General features: G+C 45.6%; 1 protein-coding gene across 2 annotated transcripts in view; it reads right to left on the reverse strand.

Annotated features, from left to right (window-relative positions):
- Nucleotides 1-19,404, reverse strand: part of LOC144806454 (uncharacterized) — a 124,481-nt gene extending 105,077 nt beyond the window's left edge. Inside the window, exons 1-2 of one of the 2 annotated variants that reach the window (XM_078672816.1) lie at nt 19,287-19,404; nt 1,063-8,041 (exon numbers count right to left, since the gene is read on the reverse strand). In XM_078672816.1, the coding sequence (XP_078528942.1) occupies nt 4,402-6,636 (2,235 nt within the window). In that variant the 5' untranslated portion in view covers nt 6,637-8,041; nt 19,287-19,404 and the 3' untranslated portion in view covers nt 1,063-4,401. Of the gene's footprint in view, nt 1-1,062; nt 8,042-19,286 lie in introns of those variants that run through there. The other variant, XR_013605805.1, reaches the window with a different exon arrangement.
- Between the last annotated feature and the right edge of the window lie 602 nt (nt 19,405-20,006).

The following is a 20,006-nucleotide window of genomic DNA, read 5'->3' on the forward strand; positions in this document are numbered from 1 at the left end:
GAGTCCGTGGTGTCAAGTCCACATCGGATGGAATACCGTGCTGCATCTCGGCCGTCAGCGACAGCCTGGGCGAGCCGTGTCTGGGCCTCCGCCGGACACTGGGGCAGCACGTCCGCCACCGTATCCCAGAGAGTGGGTGTAACAGCCCAAAAGGCATGCAGTGTTAATGGACCGCAATCCTAGGCTGACCGAGAAGAACAGTTTCTTGCCAAACTGATCTAGCCTTTTGGATTCCTGATCCGGCGGAGCGGTCGGGAATGCGGTCTGGGACGTGGAGGCCTGGATAACCAGATTCTCGGGGGTGGAGTGGGTGGACAGAAAGCAGGGGTTGCCCGGAGCCGGGCGTTGGCGTCGGTCCACATACTGATCCACAGGGAGAACTGTGGAGGGCTTGGACCAAGTGCACATCAGAAAGTCAGTGAGGGCCTCATTAAACGGCAGCAGAGGCTTCGTAGAGCTGACTGGCGGTTGAAGCACCTCGGTGAGGAAGTTAGTCCTCACGCTGCTGCAGGGAGCTCAAGGGCTAGGGCCTTTGCCGCCCTGCGCAACACCACAGCATAAGTAGCCCCCTCCTCCGTAGTCACTGAGGGAGGAGAGAGAAAACCAGTGTCAGGCAAAGTGTCTAGACCACTGGCATCCCCAGCTCAGTCCTGACTTAACTGGCACTGTGTCAGAGGGTCCTCAGACCCCTCCCAGTCCTCCCCTTGATCCGTGTCCTGATTAACAGGCATGTCAAATGTAAAATGTCAAAGGTTCTTATATAGCGCTTTATCACCGATAGGTCTCAAGGCGCTTGCTTTGGGAACCTGGCTGTTCCCTGTGGGATAACCCCTACTGGGCATCCCCAAGGTAAAAGCCAGGCATCCCGCCGCGGTGGGGGGGGGGCGTAGTGGAGATTAAGCAAGCTATTGCCCAGAGTTGCAGAGTGTGAACCCGTGATTCGAGTAGGCACCGAAGCGAGAATTGTCGAGTCCGTGGACATTTGGGCTCAAGACCCTGCCGCGTCGGGAATTGAACCCTGGTCCCAGGTCTGACCCCTGCTTCAGGGTCTGCGTCCTCTAACCAGTGAGCCACACTTGCATAAATGACAGAGCCGGGTCATAGGTGAAGGGCTCACCCATCGATGTCAGAGACGCGCTGCTCCGACGCCGAACCGGTACTGGGGCTAAAACCAGGGACGGTGTTGTCCGAGGATGGCGCCGGGGTCAGCACCAGCGGAGAAGTCATAAGGTCAACTGGCGTCGACCGGGATCCAGGCCTGGATCCCACGGGGTCCTGCACGCCGAGACCGAAGTTGCCGACGGCACCAGGGCCGAAGCCGCCAGCAAGTTAGGACTCCCAGTGGGGCCCGAAGCCGCGCCGGCAGGTGTCGACGGCGGGAAGAGAGTCCTCTTGGCAACGAGGAAGTCTCTAATATCGCCCGGAGTCGCATTGAGTCCAGGGAGCGGAGGGTGTGGGACAGGATGCGACTCCTGAGCCGCGTGAGTGGCGAGGGGAGTCCGAAGAGCAACACTGCTTCTTTTTGACATGCCTCGACTTACCCGAGTGCGAGGACTTGGATCCGGATCATCGGTGATGACTGCGGCTCCGCGACCAGTTCCTCGACTTCCTCCCCGACTGGGACCTCGAGCGGCACAGAGTCGACTGCCGGAGCTCGAGGAGCTTACGGGAACGCTCCCGCCTAGCCTTCGACGTCAAGGCCCGGCAGTCAGGGCACGACTTGTCATTGTGGTCGCCCCCCAAACAGTAGGGACACCGGCGGAGGGGGTCGGTAACAGACTTCAGTCGGTTAAAGGCGTCACACAGCTTTAAACCGGGCATCCCTACTGGCACCAGGAGTCGAGTCGACTCGACAAAGATAGACAAAAATGTCCAAAAAGTTAGTAAAAAAATGACTAAAGGTACGTGCTCGTCCCAGATCTGCGCTAGCTAGCGCGGAAAAAAGAAGAACTGACGTCAGCGCACGAGGGAGGCCTCTAAGTACTCCAGCAACATCATTCCGGCGATCACGACACCGACACAGAGCCGAAGACGACACCTACCGACGCGCAGGGGTACTGCTGACGAAAAACTATCCGTATCCAGTCTGACGCCTGGGGGTAATTCTAAGGTAAGGAATCTACCGGTGCATGACTTACTATGCCCGGTTGCTCTAAAATAATTTGAATTGACTTGCTGCTAACTGGTCTTTACTGCTGCTATTTTAGAATTGACTTTTCATATATCGCCGAATTTTAAAACTTCTCGCATTTTAATTGGAAATCATTTTACTTTGCATTGGGTGCTTTGCTCAGTGTTGTTTGGTCCCTACCTGCCTGTGCCCCGTTCCACAGCGTGTTTTCCCGTTTGCGTGGAGGGCACGGCAGCAGACAGCTAGTCCCCCTGCTCCCATTGGCTGGTGCCGGTCAGGTGGTGCGCCAGACTCGGGGCCGGCCATATTTAATCGGGACGACTGGAATCCTCGGTTGGTTCTCGTTACCGGTGCATGACTTACTATGCCCGGTTGCTCTAAAATAATTTGAATTGACTTGCTGCTAACTGGTCTTTACTGCTGCTATTTTAGAATTTACTTTTCATATATCGCCGAATTTTAAAACTTCTCGCATTTTAATTGGAAATTATTTTACTGTGCATTGGGTGCTTTGCTTAGTGTTGTTTGGTCCCTACCTGCCTGTGCCCCGTTCCACCGCGGGTTTTCCCGTTTGCGTGGAGGGCACGGCGGCAGACAGCTAGTCCCCCCGCGCCCATTGGCTGGTGCCGGTCAGGTGGTGCGCCAGACTCGGGCCGGCCATATTTAATCGGGATGACTTTCTCCGCGCACAGCGGACGCGCGCAGCAGGCGTGCGCCGAAGTTGCACCCGTCCGCGCTAAGGACGCGCAAGGGGCTAGTTGGGCTGGACCACGTTTTACTCTTCATATAAATCGTGAGTTATATTCCCACTCTGCACTTCTTGCACTTAGACCTGGGTTTAAACCGTGTCATTTCTCTTCTATTCCTGACAACCTGGTTAATCTCAACTGTTGCAAAGGGGTTTCTAGATCCATACGCCCTCGCCATTATTGTCTTAATAAATCTAGGAGATATGGAAGTCAGTTTCCCGTTCCTAACGATTTAAGTGAGGCTGGCCTGCTCCTTAATGCTAGGTCGTTGGCTCGTAATAATGTTGCCTTCAACGACTTTGTCTCTCAAAAAAGGCCCCTTTGGGTCTTTATTACCGAAACCTGGGGTTCTGAAACCTCCGGCCCTGACTTCGTAGAGGCAGTCCCCGAGGGCTATTCTTTGGCCAGAATGGATAGGTCAGGACGAAAGGGAGGTGGCCTGGGTATCCTTTTCAGAGACACTTTTACTTGTAGCACTAAGCCTCTTTCTTTACCCTCTGATAAGTTTGAGGCTTTATATTTCTCTATTAATTTACTTCCCTCGGCCTCTTTCTCTGGTATTCTCTGTTATAGACCTCCTGGCCCCAGAACGACCTTTGCCCATGACATCCTTAAATTGATAGAGCCCTACGTTGATAAGCCCCACTTCAGTATTCTCTGCGATTTTAATTTTCACTTAGAGGCCATAGAATCGAAGGATACTGCAGTATTTGTAGATGGTCTAGCGGCATGTGGTTTGGGTCAACTGGTCATTAGCCCCACACATTTGGCCGGCCATACGCTGGATGGTATCTTTTCAAATGATTCAAGACTTTTGGCAGGAACTCCCATCCCCTCTAGGATTACCTTTAAACTCCTGTGCTTAGCCCATGGTGCTTTTTACGGCGCAGGCTCAGAAGGTATCAGGGCCCTTCTGGGTGTGTATTCCCCCAGTAGAACCCTCCGGTCTTCTTCCAAGAATTTGCTTGTGGTCCCCAAGTTCACAAAGGCAAAGTGGAGAGGAAGAGCTTTTTCTGTTCTAGCTCCTGAACTCTGGAACTCTCTCACTTTGGAGCTCACTAGCCAATCCTCTTTAGCGGTCTTCAAAAAACACCTGAAGACCTGGCTTTTCTCCCAGGCATATTAGGGACTGCGCCTTTTGTGGCTTCCTGGTTCATCTATCTGGTAATGTGGACCTTTTGTTTGTTTGTCTGGCGCCTTGATGCCCCTTGGGGCTAAGTTTTGCGTGGTATAAAAATGCTATTCATTCATTCAACACTAACGTGTTTCTTCCAGATTCTGTCTTTCAGATACTAGCTTTTTTGGCATAAGGATTTTCTCCAGTGTGGAGTTTCTCATGGTGAGATAGCGTTTTTCTTTGCAGCTTTTCTGGCATTCAGAACACTCATAAGGTTTTTCATCAATATGGAGAATCGCTTATGGTTAGTGAGGCTGTGCCTATGAGATAGGAATTTCTGGCATTCACAGCATTGCTAATGCTTTTTCCCTGTGTGCGTCTGCTCATGTAGAGTGAGATTGTGTTTAAAACTGATGCTTTTCTGGCACTAAAATATTTTGATGGTGTGTTTTCTTATGGCGCTTGAAATTATCTCTACCTCTGAATCTTTTCTGACAATTAGAGCACTGATAATTTTCTTCTCCAGTATGGATTCTCATATGTTTAGTGAGATTACATTTAAGGCTGAAACATTTTTGGCATTTGGAGCACTGATAAGGTATTTCCCCAGTGTGGGTTCTTATATGCTGAGTGAGACTGGGTTTTTCACTGAAACAATTGTGGCATTCAGAGCACCGATAAGGTTTTTCCCCAGTGTGGGTTCTTATATGAATAATGAGACTGTTTTTTTGGCAGAAATATTTTTGGCATTCAGAGCACTGATATGGTTTTTCCCCAGTGTGGGTTCTTATATGCTGAGTGAGACTGTTTTTTTCACTGAAACATTTGTGGCATTCAGAGCACCGATAAGGTTTTTCCCCAGTGTGGGTTCTTATATGAATAATGAGACTGTTTTTTTGGCCGAAACATTTTTGGCATTCGGAGCACTGATAAGGTTTTTCCCTAGTGTGGGTTCTTATATGCTGAGTGAGATTGCTTTTTATCCTGAAACATTTGTCGCATTCAGTGCACTGATAAGGTTTTTCCCCAGTGTGGAATCGCATATGTGCAGTTAGAAGTGATTTAACGTTGAAATCTTTTGGGCATTCAGAGCACTGATAAGGTTTTTCCCCAGTGTGGAATCTCATATGCCCAGTTAGAAGTGATTTAAGTGTGAAATCCTTTGGGCATTCAGAGCACTGATAAGGTTTTTCCCCAGTGTGGGTTCTTATATGTTGAGAAAGAGTTCTTTTGTCTCTGAAACATTTCTGACATTCAGAGCATGGATAAGGTTTTTCCCCAGTGTGGGTTATTGAATGTTGAGAAAGACTTATTTTGTCTCGGAAATATTTCTGGCATTCAGAGCACTGATAAGGTTTTTCCCCAGTGTGGATTCTTGTATGTTGAATGAGTTTGCTTTTGTCAATGAAACATTTTTGGCATTCAGAGCACTGATAAGGTTTTTCCCCAGTGTGGGTTCTTGTATGCCGAGTGAGACAGTTTTTGTCTCTGAAACATTTGTGGCATTCTGAGCACTGATAACGTTTTTCCCCAGTGTGGATCTTTGTATGCCGTGCGAGATTACGTTTTACACTGAAACATTTCTGGCATTCAGAGCACTGATATGGATGTTCCACAGAATGGGTTATTGCATGTCGAGAAAGACTTTGTTGGTTACAAAACCTTTCCTGGCATTCAGAGCACTGATAAGGTTTTTCCCCAGTGTGGAATCTCACATGGGCAGTTAGAAGTGATTTAAGTTTGAAATGTTTTGGGCATTCAGAGCACTGATAAGGGTTTTCCCCAGTGTGGATTCTTGTATGTTCAGTGAGTCTGCTTTTGCAACTGAAACATTTCTGGCATTCCGTGCACTGATATGGTTTCTCTCCAGTGTGGGTTATTGTATGCCGAGTGAGACTGATTTTGTAAATGAAACTTTTCTGGCATTCTGTGCACTGATGAGGTTTTTCCCCAGTGTGGGTTCTTGTATGCCGAGTCAGAGTGCTTTGATCACTGAAACGTTTCTGGCATTCAGAGCACTGATAACGTTTTTCCTTAGCCTTAGAGTGGTATCTTGTATGATGAGTGAGACTGCGTTTGTCTTTGAAACTTTTCTGGCAATTCGGGCACTGATAAGGTTTGTCCACAGAGTGGGTTATTGCATGTCGAGATAGGCTCGATTTGTTACAAAACCTTTTCTGGCATTCAGAGCACTGATAAAGGTTTTCCCCAGAGTGGATTCTCATATGTTCAGTGAAATAAGATTTACGGTTGAAACTTTTTTGGCATTCAGCGCACTGGTAAAGTTTTTCCACAGAGTGGGTTAATGCATGTCGATATAGACTCGCTTTGATACTAAACCTTTTCTGGCATTCAGAGCACTGATAAGGTTTTTCCCCAGTGTGGATTTGTATGTGATGTGTGAGCCTACTTTTTAAACTGAAACATTTCTGGCATTCAGAGCACTGGTAAGGTTTTTCGTCAGAGTGGATTAATACATGTCGAGAAAGACTTTGTTTGTTACAAAACCTTTTCTGGCATTCAGAGCACTGATAAGGTTTTTCCCCAGTGTGGATTCTCATATGCTCAGTGAGATAATATTTACTGCTGAAATTTTTTTGGCACTCTGAGCACTGAGAGAGGATTTTCCCAGTGTGCATTCTCTCAAATTCAGTGAGATGAGATTTATGGCTTAATCTTTTTTGGCACAGGTAACTTTTTCCCCAACTTGGGTTATTTTGCTTTGATTGAGGCAGGTTTGAACACTGAAATTGTTTTAACAGCCCGTGTTTTTAAAAGGTGTATTCCTAGAGTTAATATCTCTACATTTAGTTTTCTCTTGCTTATAAGCCACGGTAAGAGTGAACCCGATTTTAGAGTCGGGCTTGTTTAGATACTGTTCAGCATTTATCTCTAAAAGACATTGTGCGTAATCTTCTTAACACTTGCATTGAGCAAAATATGTCTGGATGCAGCCCTGTAACACATGTCGAAATGTTTGTAGCAGATAATAGTCTTTTGGTTGTAGCCTCTCTGGCAGCAACTTATTTTGTGACTGAAGTTTTTCTCAAATCTATTTGTATAGGTTCTTAGCAATGCAGTGATAAGGTGTTAGTCTGATATTTAATGATTAAACTGAGTAGTACCTTTTTGCACTGGCGTAAAGGCAGTAACTGAGAACATTAGAACGTGCACAGTACTATTGTGGATCATTAGGCGCAGAACATCAGTTCCTTTTACCCTTTCTATGTTTGGTGTAAGGTTAAGATTTGTAGTTCTGAAGACGAGGATTTATTTACATTAGCTATAGCGCAACGGTGCTCCTTTAATCCATTTTGATATTTAACAGTTTTACATATCATTCACGCACAGCAGATAATGTCGAGGCGATTTACATAGAATTACAGAACAGCACACAATAAAAAGAAAACAATCTGAGATGGTCATGAACACAATAAAGTGGTGAATTTTTAAGGTTTTCGCCAGAGTGAGCAGAGTGCGTCGAGGTGTTATATCCCGAGGCAGATAGTCTCAAACTTGCGTAACTGGTTAAAAACAGTTGTTGCACAAAGGTGATTTTCCAATCTTTTGGTTGTTAGCGTGTCAGCTTCGGAGACTTCTTTCAGTGTCTTTTCTTTGATGGTTTGCAGAAGAAACCTTTTGTTATATCTTTCTTTAATGCAGTGTGTGCTTCCTCTCTGGAATTACATGATGCTTTAGATCATGCATGCTTTAGATGAACGTTATTCTGTCATGCTGAGGCAATTTGTCTTTCTGATAATATTTCAGATGAGGATGCTGTGATTGGTCTTTCTGGCATTATTTCTGATGCTGTGTGCACAGATATGACTTTGCTCTGGGTTAATGAAATGCAAAATTAGAGACTTCACTTACAGGTATAGTACTTTCCTCAGCTCCCACTTCCTCGCCACACCTAGATTTTGGAAATTGTTCAAACTTAGAATGCTGGATGTCCTTCAGTTTTTCAAAATAATCCTTCTTATGGCACTAACATTCAGTTGCTTAGTGCTAAATCTTGCTTTCTTCATCCGTAATTTCAATCACCTATAGTATAAAAATTAAATAGTTAATACATGTAGATTTCCCCAAAAATAATTTACAAGCCATATCAATGCAGAATTGCAGAATTTTGAAAATGTTCAGCTGTTCTTCAGACAGAGCAGAGTGTAGAATAGTAGCCTGAGAGTACTTGGATGTAGGAGTGAGGATTTGTAGAATTTATTAAGCTCACAAAGGATACATGTACCCTATGGACTTGTAACATAGAATCCCAAAGGCAGACATTAAAGTCATATGGACTGGCACCAAACAGATATTAAAAAAAGAATACTATTAATTAATTTTTAATGTAGATTTCTGGGACGGGAATTTCCCCTCCACGGACAACAGACGTTTCCCCTGCCCTGAGTTACCACCTACTTGTATCTGGTATCCTGACTTTTGAGCTCTGGACTCTGCCGCACGCAAATCTATTGTGTATTGCGAGGACTATGCCTAGACCTATCCCTCAACTATGGTTCAGAGTATGAATCAAGGGCAATGAAATTAAGGCGTACTTTCATGTGTTCATTTTATTCCACCTGATTATCAGTTGTTAGGTTTTTCTGCACCCGGTAAATAGGACATCCTTTTTTTCCAGACAGAAACATTTTACTGAAATGACGCACCAGACTCTGGGTGCAGCAGAAGCAGCCAGGAATTATGCTGTTTTTTTACTAACTGGGGAAACACACAATTCTTCCCTCTGTTAGAAAATGCTTTCCTCTTCCCTCCCCTGCTTCACCCATCTACCCCCAACCAACCACATGCATATATCTACCACCTGCATAAAACAAGTAAAAGCAGAAAAACACTATGAAATAGTGAATGGCATGTGGTTTGACAGGCAGAATAATCTGTTCCTCGTGGCAACTCCCCAGTCCACGGCATCAAACTTGTAACTGAACTTTACTGGGATAAATCTACCACAAAACAATTACATGAGATTTTTCGGCCACTCCAGTACTGTGCAACCTCTAACAAGGGACTACGAGAGGTCTTGGACCGGTCCTGTGACCTGGAGGGTCACACCAAGTGTGCCCTTATTTAACCCCTTGCGTGCGGCCGCGTTTCCCCCTCCGGTGCTGAGCTCTAATGAAAACGGGCGTGGTCATGACGGAACGGTTCCGTCATGAGCTGACGGAACGGTTCCGTCATGAGCACAGCTCAGCCGTAGCTCATGACGGAACCGTTATGTCATGAGCACCGAAGGGGTAAAGGCAGAGTACTGTCATGGGTTTAACAGCTAGAGCGGTGGTGGCAATGCACCCTGTTGTAAGGATCAATAGCCTTATGATATCTTTGCATCATGGTCAGTGGAGTGGCGTCCTGCTGACACACTTATGTAATGCTCCATTTCTATGCCTGTGTCCAGACTTTGCGCTAACATCAAGAGCGTGTTTAGGGTGTTTGTATGCGTAGCATAGAAGCAATGTGAGAGTGCGACAGAGTAAACCGCATCTCCTGCCTGCCAGTTGTGTATACAAGTGGGACCATCTATCCCTCTTTTATACCCTAGTTCAAAGTCCTCTGTTACCCAGGAATAAAGTGCTCTACAAAGTACCCAGGTGCCTGCTGTGACACCAGGGATGGTAACAGCCTGATAGTCTATCTAAGTTGCAGGGACATCACCTGCAGGCTGAATTACTTAATGGAGAAGCTGGGTACCTGTCCTGAAGAACCTAGAAGTCTGCCTAGAAGCCTGCATGTCTGGTAAGAAAAGGATGGGAGTTTGACTATCCAGCAGGAGGACAAGGTTGTCCGGGAAGAAGCAAGGTCCGACACATCCTCATTCTCTGTAGGGCGGGCCGGAAAGCAATCCAGCAGGACCAGCTAGTCTGAGGGACCCCGCCCCCCCCCCAAGACTCTCCCAACAGTTCAAGGCAGAAAATAAAAGTCTACGACAACATGATTTTTGAGGCCCAGTAGGACGATTGTGTGATGCCAACAGGCCTGTTCAAGGTTTCACTTGTCAAAATCCTAACACAACAGGGTCTGAATCTATTGACTTCCTGTAGAGCCTGTGTTGGGCTTTTAGCTGCTGGATTTCTGAATACTCTGTGTCAGAAGCTCATGAGGGACTACAACTACTCCAGTGTCGAACACCCTGTCTGAGCTCACGCCTGTGGTCCAGCCAGCCACAGTGTGGGCTCAATTGCTGACGGTCGGGCCTCCAGAGGCGGCTGCACTTACAGACAGGCCAGGTGTGACTGCTACCTTGGGACTGCTGATCTTCAGGCAACTGCAAAGAAAAGACAGAGTGGGTGCCCTACTGAATGCAGCACTATATCCAGGACAAAAGCACTCCACAAAAGCCTGCTGGTGGGTCACTGCTCTCTCGAGTCTTCGGGCGTGCCATTCAAATGTCGGGAAACAGGAAAGAGACCCAGACAAGACTGACTCATCCTGTGAAAGGGTAAGACGCTTACAACAGAGCATACAAGCATTGGGGTGACTGGAATGACAGAACTGACCCTATACTATATTCATGATACTCCTAAATGCCCCTAAAGGGGAAGAGGGTATCAGAACCGGACGCACCAGTCTGCAGCACATGGTAGTCTGGCATGCCTGCACCATCCTTTCACCCAGACTGTCCATAAATTTGATTTTAGAGATGCTACGCACATAGCAGGGGGAATCTCAGACCATTCGCTGGTGGAGGTGCAACTCGATGGTGGTCCGGTTGTGGACTTCATCCTACCCCCAGGGGTTGATCCGTGATATTTAAAAGACAAGACGTTCAAAGCTTGTATGAGAGATAGAGCAGAATTCTATTTTAAGGAGAACGGGCGGCCTGTTTAATCAGCTTGCATGCTATAGGGTGAATTCAAGGCAGTGATTCGAGGCCAGACACAAGCCTTGATTGGGAGAATGTCGACGGAACGTAAATTGAAGTGCGAGGCTCAGGACAAGGAATGTGCTTTCCTGGAGGTTCGCTTGGCAAGTGGGGAATCAGTTTCTCTCCCATTGCACCATCAACTGAAGCAGCATACATTAAAAGCACTAATGGAAAATAGCGTGCACTAAAGCGCTGGCTACCCAGCATTGTCTATATGATGTCGGTGATAAAGCCAATGAGTTGCTTACATGGTAAGAGAGACCAGACAAAGGACGGAACTGGATCCTTGAGGACACTGACAACAAGGGGACAGAAACACTGGGAGAGACTTCCTGAAAGACCTGACCCTGCCAATGCTAACAAATAAGGACCGAGACGCACTAGACCAAGACCTGACAGTAGACTAAATAAATTAGACATTAGGAACCTTGCAAAAAGGGCAAGCGACGGGACCTGATGAGCTCCCTTTAGAATTATATAAAAGCATGGTGGATAAAATCAGGGAGTACCTCCAGAGTATATGAAAATAAGGGTGTCATCCCAAAAAGGACGAACCAGCAACTGAGTGTGGGTCTTATTGACTTATCTCCCTGCTTAATTTTGAGACTAAGGTCCTTGAATAGGCCCCGGCGATCTGCCTGCGAACAGTAGCTTTATGCCACACCAGGGAACGCGCTTAAATCTCTGACACCTTAATGGATTACTACACGCAACAGGGGATTCCTTTGCTGAACCAGTGGCACTGCTGTCAAGCTCTTGAATGCTGCCCCTCTAGAGTGCATGCACGTCAATAACACAGTCTCCCGAGTCTTTGCCGTCCGACAGGGATGTTCCTTGTCTCCTATGCTCTTCACACATGCGTGGGTTCGCCAGGACCTCTCATATGGGGTATTCCAGTTGATCAAGAGTGGGATGAGAGAATCTCCGTCTACGGTGATGTTTTGCTGTAGGACACGTAATCAGCCTTCTCGAGTGAACAAATCCTACAAATCTTTCACATATTTGGAGATTATTAAAGATATAAGATCAATTGGAAGACGTCCTTAATATTCCTGCTGGTGGCAGGGACCCTGCGGCTGCACTCTAGGTGCACAGTTTGGGTGGCACTACATGGCTTTAAATATTTGGTTGTGGTCATTACAAGAGAGCACAGGCAGGAACATACTCCCGAAATTAGACCGGCTTCGCTGGGATGCCCCACACTTGTGGGCGCTCCCGCTCTCCTTACTGGGCCGAGTGGCCCTATTTAAAGTGATGACCCTCCAGGGTTTCCTGTACATCGTGCAAAAAACGTCCTTTAAGATCCCACCAGACATTTTCTTTTAAAAGGTAGACTGAGAACTTTGGCTCCTGTTGTGGGATGGTGGCACTTCGCACTGAGTAAGATGCAGAGGGGAGTTTAAGGTGGACTGGCGGTCCGGAGCATTCGCAAGTATTATTGGGCCACGCAGCTGGTGGCAGTCAACAACTGGGTTTTTGCGGACTGTGAGGATCCTGCTTACCGGGTAGATAGATTGGCCATGGGCAAGAGAGGTTACCCCACGCCGTGCTGTATCGAAGAAAGTATGAGTGCACCCTACCTACTCATATCCATAAAGTGGTAAGGGTGTGAAGAGAGGCTACCAAGTGTTTAGGCTGAGAAGGTAAGCTGACTGAAATTACTCCACTGTAGGATGGTGATCTCTTAAGTGCAGTGGGAGGATTGCAGGGCTTTACAAAATGGGGATTGATTAGCTTAGAACGGCCGGGCGATGTGTGGAGGAGACAGGCACTTGTGTCCTTCACAATCCTACAACAAAGGTATATTAGGTGACTAAAGATGGTTCTGACATTTGCAGGTGGGTCACGCTCTGCAAGGTCACATATGGAAAGGGGGGAGTTGCCTGATGCATCCCCAGTGGAGGACCAGCTGCTAACTAATCCCCAACCGAAAAAGCAATCTCGACCATCTATAGGAAGTTGATCTACAATTCTCTGGATCCCTTGGGGATGTTTCCAGGCGGCCATTCAGCAACTTTTGTTCCAAATCTGGAGTTGATTTTTAAAAACCAATAACTAATCACCCTCACACTCTTGGAACTTTCTCCCTGATTAATTTTCTCCCAGGAAGTGGGATTCATTTAAAAACAAATTCTCATCACGACTGCCAGGTATTCCCTGGTGGTCCTGAATAAGAGAAACATATCAGACAGCCTGATCTAGAGAGGAAGGGCCGTCCAATGTATTTACATCAATGCCACTCAAGTAAGGCTGGACACATGACAATCCAGCTGACTTGCATTAGGTCAGGCAGACCATCGGTTTGTTGGACAGGATACTCCATCACGCTTGTGCAGGATTACCCTGCTCACCAAACTCTAAATCAAGACCTTTATCTTGTCTGTGCTATGCATGTATCTCTAGTTCTGCTTCATTATGTCCATCAGTCTTTGTATTAGTTACTTGTTATTGAGGCGTGTGTGTTTAGTACAGCGTAATCTTACGGTGTGTGTGTGGGTTTATTTGAACCCTGCGGTTTAATCTGCACTTGTTGTTTATGCGGTGTTATCACACCCTTGTAATTATAAAAAGTATGTTACAGGCAGCCAGGTGTCTCTTGCCCGTGACTTCTGCGGAAGTAATGGTGCACAGTTAACAGCAGCAACATTGCCAAGAGCCTGATTTAGAGTTTGCTGGCAGGGTTAGTTAGACACAAACGTGATGGATATCCTGGCCGCCGTATTACAAGCACCACTGAATACAATATATGAGAGCCTCATTTCTTTCTTTCGTACTTTCTATTTCCCTTGTTTTTATTATCTTTACTAGCTGTACCCGGCCACGCGTTGCTGTGGCTCAGTCTGGTTAAATGGAAAAGAAAGAAAAGAGTAAACGTACGTTTCTAATATGCTTGTGGGTATACAATATTTTTTGTTGTTCCATTGTCTGTGCAGATGTAGAGATTGTCTGGTTTGCCGACTCCAGAACACGCAACATATAATTGTCCCTGTGAGAAGCAATCCGTGTCTAGATCTAAACCGCACAATTCTAAAGATTGGCCCTGAGCTTTTTTTTTTAAATGTTTTTAAAGAAACTGTTTCGAAAAACACAGTTTGTAGTACATGTATCATAGCAAGTACTCATGTTTTTTTTGCTGCTTGTTATCCAGTTTTTACCGATATCAATTTGATACATGTTTAAATCACATCACATCAGTTAATATAACAGAAACAAACAGTACAGATGGTAGCTTTTGGGCGCATCCTTAATATATAACATGTAACAGAACCGCAGGTCGCGGTTGCATCGTGTTTTTTTAAATTATGTTGCAAACTGAACCAACTCCTCCCCCCTTCCTCCACCCACTTCACGGTCTGCCATCCTGACACCAACTGTCCATCCTAATATATGTAGACTATTGTCTCTATGCGTCCCTTGTAGTTGTTGCGCATCAACCAAATCGATAGGGTCTGTTCGGGCTTTCGATTAAAAACACGCACGTATTCGACACGCACGTATTTGAATCCAACGTTGTGTATATAAAAACACGCCCGTTTTCGAATCCAACGTTGTGTCAAAATTTCAAAGCAATCGGTGGAGTACTTTCGGAGATTTGAGATTTTGAACAACAAACAGTTACATTTTTATTTATATAGATAGATTTTACTTTTTTTATCCTCTTTCTTTTTCTGTTTCTCTCTATTCCTGGCTTATCTTTAATTCATTTCTTAATTTAAGAATGCTTAGCCTCCTAAAGAATTTTATTAAATCATTTTAATTTCTTCTTTCCTGTCATGGGGATGACTGCACAGATATCCTTACAAGTAGGATCTTTTGAATTCTGCATGAACCTGTTTACTAATGGTCCTAGTTGAAGGTGTCATTTAGAAGTTAATTATATGTTTCTTATGTGTGGTAGGGTGGGTATGTGTGAGAATGTGTGTGAGTGAGAGAGTGTGTGTGTCTGTGTGTCTATGTTATGTTATGTTATTTGTACTTGTAAAGCGCACTGCTACCCTAGGATGTCCTGCCGCTGAGTACTGGTGACCTGGGGAGCATCAGCTGTTTAGTGGGAGAAGATTCATGTTTTCAAACCCTTGCGAAAAGAAAAAAGGTTTAGCACATTTCTGAGAGGGAACGGAAGTTCATTCCATGCTTTGGAGGCACAGTGGAGAAAACTTCTGCCTCCCCAATTAGTTTTCTTAAAGTTGGAGGTTTGGACTAATTTGGATCCGGAGGAACGTAGGAACATACCATGTAAATCTGGTTTTAAGAAACTCCGGACCAATCCTATTAATGGCCCGAAAGACGACACAAAGTGCCTTGAAGCGTGATATAAGTGGAACTGGGAGCAAATGCAGTTCTTAAGTTCTCCTTTGACCAAAGCAACCCTACGGGTTCCCGTCAGCATTCTCGCTGCCGCGTTCTGGACCAGTTGCAACTTGTTCATATGTTGTTTCTGAACATTAAGATAGAGGCTGTTGCAATAGTCCAGACGGGACATAATGAGTGCAGTGACAACCGTCCTTAGGTTGTCTGCCGATAGGAAGAACTTCATTTTTTTGCTAAAGTTGCCTGATTCACTTGGTCCCCTATGGTGAATTTGTTATCCACCATGACTCCCAAATTCTTAGCTTTCCTAGAGAGTGTAGGGCACGATCCCAGATCCTCCGGCCACCAGTCCGGGGTCCAGACCCAGGGATTATTGCCAAATTTTAACACCTCAATTTTAGCCGAGTTGAGTTTTAAACGGTTGGACGACATCCAGGTGGAAATAGAGCTCATGCAATTATAGAACCTCTCCCCCGCCTCCCTTTCCGCTCCCTCTGTCAGCGATAGCACAATTTGTGTGTCATCAGCATAGGAGGTGACCAGGAAACCAAACGACTGGATGACACTGGCCAGGTGTACCACGTAGATGTTAAAAAGCGTAGGGCTCAACGCCGAGCCCTGTGGCACCCTGCCGAGCCCTGTTGCCATCTAAATCTACCGTCTGACAGGAAGGAATGTAGCAGTTTCCATGCTGAGCCCTTCACACCAATATCAGAGAGCCTGTTCAGCAGGACCTTACGGTGGACCGTATCAAAGGCCGCGGATAGGCCCAGGAGGATTAAGATGGCATTACCTCCCCTATCCACGGCTTCTCTGATTTCCTCGGTTGATTTTATTAAAGTCAGTTCCGTACTGTGAAAAGCTATAAACCCATATTGCGATGCGTCCAAGGAGTTATTGGCAGAGATAAAGTTGCTGATTTGGCTATTTATTTCTTTTTCCAGTAATTTGGCAGGTAGTGGAAGCCTAGAGATAGGGCAATAATTATTCGGGTACTTAGGGCCAAGAGATTACTTCTTTAGAAGAGGAAGCACAGAGCCTTTTTCCAATTTTTGGGAAAAATTCCGGACCGTAAAACTGCATTAAGCAGGGGTGTGAGCCGTTCCAAAAGTTTCCGGAATTTGCTTACCAATTCCAGCAGGACACGGATCACTAGGGGCACCCGATTTTAGCATAGACAACAATTTGACCAAATCTGCTTTCTCAATTGGGGTTAAATGCTCCAGTAGTTCTGCCGGGGCACCTAAACTTCATGATCTGTTAGATTGAAATCAGTCTGAGTATCATTGATTAGACCATCGAGTGAGGTAAAAATTGTTTCTACTTTACTTTTAAAAAAGCCAGCTATTTTATTACAAAATTCTGCATCCCCCTGTTTCTTTGGAGTGGCGGGGTTAGCTAATTTAGAAAAATCTTTCCACTTTTAAAAAAGCCTTCCTTGGAGTCATCGGACCCGAGTAACATCCGTCCAATTTCCCAGCTTCCTTTTCTGGCTAAGGTTACTGAGGCATATGTGAACTCAGTCCTGGCACAATCTGTCGAGCATTTCAAGTGATGGCGCCACCGTTTCATTCTCACATACATGCTATTAAACACGGGGTTCCTCAGGGCTCTATATTGAGCCCTGCACTTTTTAACATCTTTGTACAGCCCCTAGCCCTGCTGGCAAAAAGCAGAGGGTTGTCATTGGTTTCATACGCCGATGACACCCAGCTAGTCATCACTTTTTTCGAGGAACTGCCAAGACAATCTCATCACATTGAAAGAGGATTTGGTAGCTATCTCTGACTGGATGGCAGCTAGTTGTTTACAGCTGAATGCTGCCAAGTCAGAAATTCTAGTGCTGGGTAGAGACAGCTCCTAATATTTAGGCGTCAACAAGTCCTGTATTGTCCGCCTGCAGAGAATCCAGAACCCAGCAGCTGGCGCCCTGCTAGCTTTGCCCAGATCTTGCTCAGTCTCGCACCTTCTGCCTAAAATTGCACTGGCTACCGATAGCGAAAAGAATCCAGTTTAAGTCTTTGTGTGTGGCTCACAAAATATTGACCTACCAAGGACCGCAGATTTTGGCGAATCTGCTGGCCCATTATGTACCGGACTGCCTTTTGCTTTCGGCTAATGCGGGCTTGGTTTGCACTTCCCGTTTTCTCAGAGCTAGAGCGGGCGGTTGATCATTTAAAGTTCATGGTATTTTGTAACAAGAAGTACTCTTTTTTAGCTTCCAAAAGAGCTTGCTTGTAACAGGAAATACAAGTTTTTAAATTCTCCTCTGCTTTGTCATAAAATTTTCGCCAATTCACCTCTGCAGGAGTGGCCCATTTGGGAGTCCACTTTTTGTGAGAAACAAGCTGATCACAGGCATCCAAAAGCCAATTATTATAAATGGTCGTGGCCTCCTCCACATCCAGCGGTAGCTGGTACATCGAGTTTTCCAAGACATTTCCCAGTCCTTCAACATCCAGCTTGTCTGAGTGTCTCAGGTATTCCGGTCACTAAATCCACAATTATAGTTGTCCGTAGGCACCAGGATCTGGTCTAAATCAGGATTTGTACGTCAGGCTGGCCGGGAGCTGCGGGAGACTACGTCCTGATGGCCATGTTGCTTGGCCATGCCCCCATACATGTCAATATTGACTGGAACAGGTTGGCAGTCAAGTTCACCTCTGGTTTTGAATATTAGCAGGATTTAAGGTACAGGGGTCACTACTGACTGGAGTTACTTAGCAGGATAATAGGTCTCAGGGAGCCAATACTGACTGAAGCTGGTTAGTATGATCACTAGTCCTCACAGACTCCTCACATTCCTCTCGAGAGAAGATCCTGCCTCCTACTCATTAGTGTCGTTTCAGTAACTGTTTCTATCATGTGTTCAGGTTTCATTGTCTTGTATTAGGAGAAAAGTGTATAAAAATACATTGTGTAGCATTAGCATTATATACTCCAACTTGCTTTAGGGTGGATGCTCTCGTCCATTGCAAAGACAATTGTCACTTGTTAGTTTGCTTGGCCTTTTGCTATTTTTGCATTAAATGTATGATAGATTTGTTGGCCTCCCAGTGTGTTGTGATTTATTTTACATATCACAAGAGATGACGAGGAAAATGACAGTCCAGTATACACATTCTTCATATAAATCAACTCACAGTATACTGTTCTGGAGGTTCAGTCCCACAGACATTATCTCTAACTGAACGCGGGAACCCTAGGAAGCAGGTGCTTTTCAAACCAGTTGCCCTCTGATGCGGCGTCTGTCCTCGTTATTGGATAAGTCAGTATGTCCTGAATTTTAGGAGGGTTACCGTATCTAGTGCACCCTGTTAGGCAGTGCTCACCTGTGGTAGTAAGATGTTAATAGGCACCTTATCACCTATGCACGGTGCAGGGCTTTGAGTTACAGAGCTCCTCACGCTGTGAAGAAGATTAGGTCACATTTACCCATTTTCCCATACTTGGTCCTGATGAAATGCCAACAGATTGCTCCATGACTACACAAGGCATGAAAAACGCTGACCTGAAGTATAGACCCCAGCTTACCAGCAGGCTTATAGGTGATCGACACTTTCACACAGTGATAGGGGTCATTAGTTCCTCAATTTCTCTGCTACTGTTTTTAATCTCAACATGGACCAGGTAGATCACATTAACTATATTGTGGCAACTGGTCGATAGTTGATCTTATATTCAGACTTCACTAATCTCACATCTTATGACACAACATCTTCCGTCCTACTATGCTCATCCGTCATACTTAGTAAAAGATCTCTGACAAAGTGCGCTCTTGTGCTGCCCGCCAGGCATTGTAGCGCGGCCTGGTGAGGAGTATAGCCCAATGATGAAGCATGTCACCTTCAGGTGAGTGAAGGCAACTTGTCTTAAAAGCACATGCTTCCTAGGGTGTCTGCGTTCAGTTACAGATAATGTCTCTGGGACTGAACCTCTGGAACAGTATACTGTGATTTGATTGTGTTTTATTTTAACAAATGTACATAGCAGATATTGGTCCTTCCTTCTTTCACAAACATGATCGGATACCTGCCTCGGAGCGCACTTCTTACAGACGAGTATGGGGTTATCATGTTGCTGCTACAAGCTCCTTACCTGTGCGAGTTATCGGGAACGATGCAGGGCCAGACCGAAACCAGCCACACGTGGAGATCAATGACAAATACTGAAGAATGAACAGAGCTTCCAAGCTGGTGACCATTACTTAATTGACCTTGAAAATAAAAGACATGTTTTTAGTATTCTGGTGACTCATGACCATAAAAAACAAAGGTTATAAATTCAATATTGTGTCAAATACTTAGAAAGTGGAACTGGATGTGCTGAATCGGATGTTGTCCCAGGTCATGCGTGACACCTTCCACCACTATTGCTTATGGGACTTGTAGTTTGGTTTTCCTCATTAAAAGGATGGGCTCTAAAGTCCCAGTGTTCTAAGCGATGTTGGTCAAAATCAGAGGCCTGAGTGAGGGTGAAGCATGACATGGCTCTGCTTAGCAGTGAGATGAACGATAGTTCCTCAGCCCTTCCATTCTTTGACAGACAGAGCCTCGTCAGCCGCTTATATTTTTTTGCCAATGGGAAAGACACTTTTATTGCAGCTTCTGTCCTCTGAAGAGATAAAACCCCTGGGCGTGTTTAATTGACTTCTGACAAACATGAACAATCAAGAACATGAGTTTCTGGAAAACTATCAAGCACCCAATCAGAATCAGCCGCCCTTCACACCCAGGAATTCTTGAGGCTTTGGAGAGGGTGAATTGCACGTGGCATAAGAGGAACACTACAGTGACTCAAAGCTCACTTCTCAGGGAT

This window comes from Lissotriton helveticus, assembly GCF_964261635.1.
Source record: "Lissotriton helveticus chromosome 1_1 unlocalized genomic scaffold, aLisHel1.1 SUPER_1_unloc_75, whole genome shotgun sequence".
Lineage (NCBI taxonomy): Eukaryota > Metazoa > Chordata > Amphibia > Caudata > Salamandridae > Lissotriton > Lissotriton helveticus.